The sequence below is a fragment of the Salmo salar genome, chromosome ssa03 (genome assembly GCF_905237065.1).
Source record: "Salmo salar chromosome ssa03, Ssal_v3.1, whole genome shotgun sequence".
Classification (NCBI taxonomy): domain Eukaryota; kingdom Metazoa; phylum Chordata; class Actinopteri; order Salmoniformes; family Salmonidae; genus Salmo; species Salmo salar.
In genome coordinates this window covers 46,959,840-46,969,911 of record NC_059444.1, presented here as the reverse complement: position 1 = coordinate 46,969,911, position 10,072 = coordinate 46,959,840, and the positions used below count along the sequence as shown (strand labels likewise).

General features: G+C 43.6%; 1 protein-coding gene across 1 annotated transcript; it reads right to left on the bottom strand.

The window, feature by feature from the left end:
• Window positions 1-2,985: 2,985 nt before the first annotated feature.
• aar2 (AAR2 splicing factor) lies at window positions 2,986-9,738 on the bottom strand. Its single transcript, NM_001165362.1, has 4 exons — window positions 9,711-9,738; window positions 8,627-9,391; window positions 7,856-8,085; window positions 2,986-4,470 (listed from the first exon to the last, which is right to left on the bottom strand). Exons 2-4 carry the CDS (start codon window positions 9,387-9,389, stop codon window positions 4,303-4,305), a joined length of 1,161 nt encoding a protein of 386 aa, NP_001158834.1. The 5' UTR covers window positions 9,390-9,391; window positions 9,711-9,738; the 3' UTR covers window positions 2,986-4,302.
• Window positions 9,739-10,072: the final 334 nt, after the last annotated feature.

The following is a 10,072-nucleotide window of genomic DNA, read 5'->3' as shown; positions in this document are numbered from 1 at the left end:
GCATAGCGTTGAGATTACCTGCAATGACAACAAGCTCAGTCCGATGATGCTGTGACACACCGCCCCAGACCATGACGGACCCTCCACCTTCAAATCGATCCCGCTCCAGAGTACAGGCCTTGGTGTAACACTCATTCCTTCGACGATAAACGCGAATCCGACCATCACCCCTGGTGAGACAAAACGGCGACTCGTCAGTGAAGAGCACTTTTTGCCAGTCCTGTCTGGTCCAGCAACGGTGGGTTTGTGCCCATAGGCGATGTTGTTGCCGGTGATATCTGGTGAGGACCTGCCTTACAACAGGCCTACAAGCCCTCAGTCCAGCCTCTCTCAGCCTATTGCGGAAAGTCTGAGCACTGATGGTGGGATTGTGCATTCCTGGTGTAACTCGGGCAGTAGAAAAGCCTCTTTTATGTCCTAAGTTTTCATAACTGTGACCTTAATTGCCTACCGTTGATAAGCTGTTAGTGTCTTAATGACCATTCCACAGGTCCATGTTCATTAATTGTTTATGGTTCATTGAACAAGCATGGGAAACCGCGTTTAAACCCTTTACAATGAAGATCTGTGAAGTTATTTGGATATTTCCGAATTATCTTTGAAAGACAAGGTCCTGAAAAAGGGACATTTCTTTTTTGTTGAGTTTATAACAGAAAACATTGTTCACACGTACTCACACACAGCTCTCCTCTGAACATACTTATCCTGTACACTAAGCTATAAACACACACATACACTCTCTCAAACCCTGTTCCTTACACACAGACGGTGACACACACTCCCTGGGAGCGTGCACCTGCCTGCCTCACGTTTGGGTCATGTGAGTCAGAGAGCAGCGCTAGTCGGGCTGCCACAGTGGACTCACATTGGTAAAGGCTTCACTACTACACACAGGCACCTATGCACAAACACAATTTAGTTACACACATGGCCACATATTTCACTGAGTCTCACTGCACATACAGTACACAAGATTCTCCACTGCATATTCACATGGCCACATATTTCACTGAGTCTCACTGCACATACAGTACATAAGATTCCTCACTGCATATTCACATGGCCACATATTTCACTGAGTCTCACTGCACATACAGTACACAAGATTCCTCACTGCATATTCACATGGCCACATATGTCACTGAGTCTCACTGCACATACAGTACACACGATTCCTCACTGCATATTCACATGGCCACATATTTCACTGAGTCTCACTGCACATACAGTACACAAGATTCCTCACTGCATATTCACATGGCCACATATTTCACTGAGTCTCACTGCACATACAGTACACAAGATTCCTCACTGCATATTCACATGGCCACATATTTCACTGAGTCTCACTGCACATACAGTACACAAGATTCCTCACTGCATATTCACATGGCCACATATTTCACTGAGTCTCACTGCACATACAGTACACAAGATTCCTCACTGCATATTCATATGGCGTCATTTATTTCCAATAATATTTTTTGTGTAGTTAACACTGATTGGCTGTGCATTACATAGTGAAGGACTGGACCGAGCTGTTTACCATTCACTGTCAGAGGAAATCACATTGGTGAACATTTCTAAACACACATTGGGCTGAGGAACCAGTGGTCCCCATAGCACTGTAAAAAGCAGCTATAGTCAACAAACACACACCAGTCCTTTCCATATGTAATCATGGGGACTTGGTCAGTTACTAAAAAGACAGTGACAACCAATTCATTATAATTATGCACCTTGCTTTACTACAAAGTGGTAACAGATTGACTCAATGTGAGAGAGAATGCCAATGCTTCCATTAAACAGCCAGAGAAATATGCCTATGAAGACGGATGCATAACTCTCTCATTCACATGCACACGAATGCACGCACGGACACACACACTACCTCCATGTATTATTCCTGCTCTGAGGGGATAGATTGAGAGACAGATAGGTCAATGTTTGTACTGGCAGCCTGACCAGCATGTGAGCTCCATGGAAATGCCACATCTAATGAAGTAGAAAATCCACATTGACTGACAGGGGCTGGGTGGGTATGCTTTGAGGCTATACACAGTGAACATCCACTCTGCCCTGGTCCCATGTGTGTCTTTAGAAGTGTGGCTGGCAGGCAGCATGGGGAAGGCGCACCAAACAAAACAAATCAGGGATATTAAAAGGAAAATGGTTGCAATTCCAGACCCAAGCAGGATAGTTTTACAAGGGACAGGGAGTTATTGGAATGAAATGGGGCAGTGAGGATCTGTCTGACTGGAACTCCAAACTAATTGGACAGTTGGGTGAGTAACTGTCCTCCTAAAGTCAAATGCCCTCGCACCTCCACACCAGGGTGTTCACAGGTCCACTGAAGTAGAGGGCTGCATTCATCCATGGGATCCGACTGCTAATTGCAGCACGGTGTGAATTTTTCATGCTGTGGGCGGGGGGGGGGGGCCGATTCCTCCTCAGTCTGAAAAGTGTTGGTCATCTAGCCGCAGCTGTGAACGCAAACACGCACACAGGCAGAATTTCCACGACAAGGTCTTGCGGTTATAAATCAACCTCCTGGCAGATCTTTCCTGCTATAAAACAAACCTCAAACACAGTGTTGATGAGGCTGGTGTAATGGCACCTTTAGGTGGAATGGCACATACCGTATGGCACCTTTAGAACAGTGCTGCACTGGCAGGAGTTAACAGCATTCTACAGTTTATCTTCTTAAAATGTGATTTTAAACCTAAACACACTGCTAACCTTTTGTAATGTTTGTACCCAATTTCAACTTTGTGGCTGTGGAATTTGACCGTGGCTGTGTTATCTAGTGGAAACCATCACAGATCAATGGGGGAAAAGGTATTTTACTGACATCCTCAATCAGAGACCAAACATTTCTCCCTCCAGATTGATCTACATTCAATAAAAAGTACAGAGCTAGTGAAGATCAGCGCTGCCATCTAGTGAACATAATCTGTTCATAACAGAATAACCAAAAATCAGACACATGGTATCAAAAGTTGTTTAATCAAAGGAAACGTCCAGTCACAGAATGTTACAGTGAATGGGTACAAAGGAAACGTCCAGTCACAGAATGTTACAGTGAGTGGGTACAAAGGAAACATCCAGTCACAGAATGTTACAGTGAGTGGGTACAAAGGAAATGTCCAGTCACAGATTGTTTCAGTGAGTGGGTACAAAGGAAACATCCAGTCACAGAATGTTTCAGTGAGTGGGTACAAAGGAAACATCCAGTCACAGAATGTTACAGTGAGTGGGTGCAAAGGAAACGTCCAGTCACAGAATGTTACAGTGAGTGGGTACAAAGGAAACGTCCAGTCACAGAATGTTACAGTGAGTGGGTACAAAGGAAACATCCAGTCACAGAATGTTACAGTGAGTGGGTACAAAGGAAATGTCCAGTCACAGAATGTTTCAGTGAGTGGGTACAAAGGAAACGTCCAGTCACAGAATGTTTCAGTGAGTGGGTACAAAGGAAACATCCAGTCACAGAATGTTACAGTGAGTGGGTACAAAGGAAACGTCCAGTTACAGAATGTTACAGTGAGTGGGTACAAAGGAAATGTCCAGTCACAGAATGTTACAGTGAGTGGGTACAAAGGAAACAAAAGGGGGGGGGGGGTTACACTGCTGGATAGTCCACACAGGGTAAAATACCCACACATTGTGAAAAACAACAAGTAAGATTAAGTCAGAGTTTATAATGTTCAGAATTAACTGTTCTAGGGTCATTTTCCACTAGAATGTTCTACATTGTAAGAAATACATGAGTTTCAGATATGGTGTCAACACAAATCAACAGTAACCTACTTGGGCTTTTTCTGATGTACTGTCAAAGACAAGCAATTCCCCAAAACAAAAAATACCTCACTTGATAGGTGCTTGCCTGAACACAGAAACACCACTAAAGTGAGGTTTTCCACATTTCAGAATTCTCCTCTAAAACCTTAGAATGATCCAGCTAGAAAGTACCACATTGATCTCATTCCAATTGGACCATTCAGTTCAGATGGACAAGTGCTCATTCATGTGTAGACTGACAGAGGTTACAGACAGAGAGCCAGGGAGGGGAAAGCATGGTCAGAACTGCCCCTGGTTAGCCTATGGAGAGTGACACCCCAGAATCTAGTGCCTTGGAGGACAGAGTCGTGTTTCCTTAGTGGTAAAACTCCCATTCAAGGCAACCCACTGGAAGGAAATGAGACAAACACAACAGAAGTCCTCGCTCTTCTTTTAAAATGAGGTTTCAGTCCTGTTTCCTCCTCCCCTGACCCGGGAACCTGGATAATCTTCAGAGCATGTTCAGTCCAGTGTGACCCCATCAGGCAGTTCCACCACGACAGGATCACAATCGTCAGGATCTACCTCAAAGTCCCAGCGGAACTTCTTGGTCAGGTGGGCCTTGAACTTCTCTGCCCGCTTCCGCAGGGTGCCGTCCACCCCCGGCCCACTGGCAAACTGGAAGAAGTCCTGAGGGAGAGCAGGGAAATGGAGAGCAAGTTAGAGGCGCGAGACACCCTAACGAACGTAGGCCGTACTCAGTAGATCACCTGCTGGGTGCCGACAAACGAAGATGAATCAACAGGAAATTAATAGAAAATGGCAGACAATGTTTTGTGGCCAGATGCGATAGGACCAAGGATGTGTATAAACCCTAGATGACTGACTGTTTTGAAGTGGCCAGATGCGATAGGACCAATGATGTGTATAAACCCTAGATGACTGACTGTTTAGAAGTGGCCAGATGCGATTGGACCAATGATGTGTATAAACCCTAGATGACTGACTGTTTTGAAGTGGCCAGATGCGATAGGACCAATGATGTGTATAAACCCTAGATGACTGACTGTTTTGAAGCTTCAGCGCAGTACGCAGACATTTTTACACTAGAATCAGCCACGGCCTGAATTTTGATGGAGGGAACAGGGGCCGGAAAAATATTAAGTATTGTTTCTTCATCGTTAGTAATGTATTCCCTTGTGAATCTGGTGATACAATTAATCGTTTCCGATCAGAGAAATGTGCCATTTAAGTCGCTTGCATTATTTACCAAAAATGATGGTGAAAAGTGCCAAGTTAAGCCAACTAGATACCGCTGTTTCTGACACCTTTATCAATTTTGCTGGTCTCGTGTTTATTAAGCCATCTAAGCCGGGAGATGTGGTTCTACTAAGCTATATGGAATTGTTTTAAGAAAGTCTTAAGGATAATTTAGCTATTTGATTATGAATTTTAAAATCCCTTGAAGTACAGTACCAGTCAAATGTTGACAAACCTTCATTCAAGGGTTTTAATTTATTTTTTACTATTTTCTACATTGTAGAATAATAGTGAAGACATCAAAACTATGAAATAACACATTCAGGCCTGAGTCTTGAGGCCTGTGGAAGTCCTAGACATGTACAGTTGAAGTCAGAAGTTTACATACACCTTAGCAAAATACATTTAAACTCAGTTTCACAATTCCTGACATATAATCCTAGTAAAAATTCCATGTCTTTAGGTCAGTTAGGATCACCACTTTATTTTAAGAATGTGAAATGTCAGAATAATAGTAGATAATGATTTATTTCAGCTTTTATTTCTTTCATCACATTCCCAGTGGGTCAGAAGTTACATACACTCAATTAGTATTTGGTAGCATTGCTTTTAAATTGTTTAACTTGGGTCAAAGGTTTCAGGTAGCCTTCCACAAGCTTCCCACAATAAGTTGGGTGAATTTTGGCCCATTCCTCCTGACAGAGCTGGTGTAACTGAGTCAGGTTTGTAGGCCTCCTTGCTCGCACAGGCTTTTTCAGTTCTGCCTACACATGTTCTATAGGATTGAGGTCAGGGCTTTGTGATGGCCACTCCAATACCTTGACTTTGTTGTCCTTAAGCCATTTTGCCACAACTTTGGAAGTGTGCTTGGGGTCATTGTCCATTTGCGACCAAGCTGTAACTTCCTGACTGATGTCTTGAGATGTTGCTTCAATATATCAACATAATTTTCCTCCCTCATGATGCCATCTATTTTGTGAAGTGCACCAGTCCCTCCTGCAGCAAAGCACCGCCACAACATGATGCTGCCACCCCAGTGCTTCACGGTTGGGATGGGGTTCTTCGGCTTGCAAGCATCTCCCTTTCCCCTCCAAACATAACGATGGTCATTATGGCCAAACAGTACTATTTTTGTTTCATCAGACCAGAGAACATTTCTCCAAAAAGTACAATCTTTGTCCCCATGTGCAGTTGCAAACCGTAGTCTGTTTTTTTATGGCGATTTTGGAGCAGTGGCTTCTTCCTTGCTGAGCGGCCTTTCAGGTTATGCCGATATAGAACTCGTTTTACTGTGGATATACATACTTTGTACCTGTTTCCTCCAGCATTCACACGGTCCTTTGCTGTTGTTCTGGGATTGATTTGCACTTTTCGCACCAAAGTACATTCATCTGAAGGAGACAGAACACGTCTCATTCCTGAGCAGTATGACGGCTGCGTGGTCCCATGGTGCTTATACTTGCATACTATTGTTTGTACAGATGAACGTGGTACCTTCAGGGGTTTGAAAATTGCTCCCAAGGTTGAAGCAGACTTGTGGACGTCAGCAATTTTTTGGCTGAGATCTTGGCTGATTTCATTAGATTTTCCCATGATGTCAAGCAAAGAGACAATGAGTTTGAAGGTAGGCCTTGAAATACATCCACAGGTAAACCTCCAATTGACTCAAATAGTGTCAATTAGCCTATCAGAAGCTTTTAAAGCCATGACATCATTTTCTGGAATTTCCCTTAGTGTATGGAAACTTCTGACCCACTGGAATTGTGATACAGTGAATTATAAGTGAAATAATCTGTCTGTAAACAATTGTTGGAATAATTACTTGTGGCATGCAAAAAGTAGATGTCCTAACCGACTTGCCAAAACTATAGTTTGTTAACAAGAAATTTGTGGAGTGGTTGAAAAACGAGTTTTAATGACTACAACCTAAGTGTATGTAAACTTCTGACTTAAACTGTACGTGTTTGTGAGAGTCTCACCTTTCTACAGAGGGGTCATATAAGTGTGTAGCCATAACTGTTCGAACCCTACAGACATGTTGGCAGGTCGAGTCCCAAGACGCTTGTGGGAGTCATAGAGCAAAACAGAGAAGACCCTAGTGTTCATGAGAGTCTCATCTTTCCATAGGGGTCATAGTTTGTAGGCCAAACCGTTTGGACGCTACTGACGATTTTGTGAGAAGACCGATTTACAGAATGTCTTATGGTCTGACAAACACAACTCTAGCTCTGTCACCACAGATGCGGAAGTGGGAAATGCAGTGGATTGAGATGCATCCAATACAAAAAATATATATCTCTAGCTTAAACTGACAGATTTCATGGTGATGTTTTTATTACACTAATTGGATTTCCACGGGGCGTGGACATCGCACTCGGGGGTTAAATTGATCACAACATTTTCTTTGTAACCTATGGTAGAAAATGACCAAATTCACAGGAAATACATTACAAAGGATGAAGAAGCAATATTGTAAATGCATCTTTATAATAAAGTCAGCAAAAAAAGAAACAATCCTTTTTCAGGACCCTGTCTTTCAAAGATAATTCTTAAAAATCCAAATAACTTCACAGATCTTCATTGTAAAGGGTTTAAACACTGTTTCCCATGCTTGTTCAATGAACCATAAACAATTAATGAACATGCACCTGTTGAACGGTCATTAAGACACTAACAGCTTACAGACAGAAAGTATTTCAAAACAATCTGAAAAGGTGGGTGTGTCTTGCTAAAATGACATGGAATGATCCCTGGGGAAGATACTCTATAACACAGACATCAGTAATGATTGATGATTAATAAAATGCCAGCTCACCTGTAGCGTGGAGGTGAGGAAGTTGTCCTGGGACACGATGTCGACAAAGAAGTCTGGAGGTATCTCTCCCAACTGGTGGTAAAGCACAGCGATGAGGCCCAGGTACAGATCCCGGCGTTGACGCATGGCCTCCTCACTACGACACAGCAGGGCTAGAAGGCGCTTCCAGTGCTCAAAGCCCTCGTACACATTCCCAATGAGGAAACACACAAACGCAAACTGCAGCTCACCTGGAAGGGGGAGGCAGGTAGAGAAGGGCAATGGAGAAAAGCAAAGAGGGAGAGAAAGAGAAGATGAGAAAGAGAAGACAGTTTATGATCAACTGGTAATGAACTCAAAACAATAGTGACAGCACTTTGAGATATCAGCTGATGTAAGAAGGGCTATATAAATAAATGTGATATCCAGTTTACTTTACACCTCCATATAAAGCAAAGACTGTCCTTGTCGGTTTTCCCATAAAATGTGGTTTATAGTGGTTAAGGATTGGCAGCTGAGGCAGAAATATGACCTACAGCAGGGCTCTAATCATGTCAATTCAAATGTCTAAGCCCCAATCTCATTTGATGTACGGAAAAAATAAAAAATTTATGAAATGTATGCTTTCACTACTGTAAGTCGCTCTGGATAAGAGCATCTGCTAAATGACTAAAATGTAAAAAATTTAATGTTCCGCTGTCTATACAATTCTAGTCTAAGTTCCAATTCAATTGCTCCATAAATTCATATAAACTGGTCAAATATACCACATAGGTCTCCCTTCTCACTCACCCAGCACGTTGAGTGGCTGCTGCTGGTGATGTTTCTCTAGCAGACTGTCCAGGGCATAGCTCAAGTCCAGGCTGCACTGGGTGATCTGGGCTGGGGTGGCCCCAGGAGGGTAGGTCTGCCTGGGGATGGGGGAGAACCTCAGCTCAGTCCCCTCTCTTGGCTTCATCCTGGGAAGCCTGTCCAGGCCCTCCTTCATGCTCTGACACTCTGTGTCGTTCCTGGGCAGGTTCTGCTCGTCGCGATCCTTGGTGTGTGTGAGCTGGAGCTCTGGGATCACGTCGCTGAAGGCACACACACGCCCAGAGAGAGGCTGCAGCCTGGTGGCCAGCTCCTGGTTCACCCTGTCAGTTAGGGAGACCCATTTCCGCATCACCTCGTACGGGTAGGGCCCCAGGAAAGGGTCCAGGTCTCGTAGGACTGCCCGGACCCGACCCACCTCATCTTCATTCTGAGTGGCAGAGAAGTCCAGATCCTCCTCTTTGGGGTCCCAGTGGGCCAGCAGGATCTCTCTGGGCTTCAGGGTGAGGAAGAGGCCTGTTCTTGGGCCTGTTTCACCCCCGCGGTCTGGTGCGTTAGAGGAGCAGTAGTGGAGGAAGTGGAGACCTGGTGGGATCATCTTCACCCCGCGGAAGCGAGGCCCGACCTGCCAGCTCTTGTAGTCAATTCCCAGCTCAGTTCCCTCGGGAACCCCCAGCAGTACGACGGTCGCCCCCTCCTCAAACAACCCCCGTGCCACCTCGGGATCCATGTCCACCGTTGCCATGGCTGTTCCCACAGTGATGGGAATGGATCAATACAGACGTTAGCTAGCTAGTTCTTTGAACATCATGCATACCGTACATATCAGATCTGTTATACTTTATTATGCTTTGAGCTAGCAAGCTATATAGCTAGCTCTAGTAGTCAACGTTCGATAGCTAGCGTTAACTAACTTAGCAAGACTAGCAAGACAGTTCTAAATTGAACTCTATAGATACAGTTAGCTGCTTAACACTTGCCCAAATGTATGTAAGGTTAACATACTTAACTAAAACACTACAGTCGTGTTTCGAAAATCAATACGTTTCCAAAAAATTCACTGTACCTGAAAGTTTAGTAGACGCGTTCACGTTACTAGTTGGTGCAACATTACTGTGCGTGCCTAAAATATTTCCCCAAAAGACAAAAACCTAGAATGAGAAACGTTCCGGAAGGTATGCAACTTCGGAAGACTTCGTCTTATTTTTTTCAAATAAATGTTATTGCATCACACGAACATTGTTCAAAACAATATCCAAATATCACATATGACAAAAGACCATACCCAAAAATGTAAATAATAAATAAAACCAGAAAGACACAAAGCAAGTATATTATAGACAAGTTACATCTTGACAAATACTGTTGACATGTATTTGACAATTTGCTATTTATACTTGCATGGATATTATATAATATTCTAAATCA

Bases quoted from the DNA above. Each gene is read 5' to 3' on its own strand.
- aar2 (NM_001165362.1), bottom strand. From the start codon at position 9,389: ATGGCAACGGTGGACATGGATCCCGAGGTGGCACGGGGGTTGTTTGAG. The intron at 8,086-8,626 runs GTGAGTGAGAAG...TCCCCCTTCCAG, and splicing joins GCAGCCACTCAACGTGCTGG to GTGAGCTGCAGTTTGCGTTT. The intron at 4,471-7,855 runs GTGAGCTGGCAT...GCTCTCCCTCAG, and splicing joins TCCTCACCTCCACGCTACAG to GACTTCTTCCAGTTTGCCAG.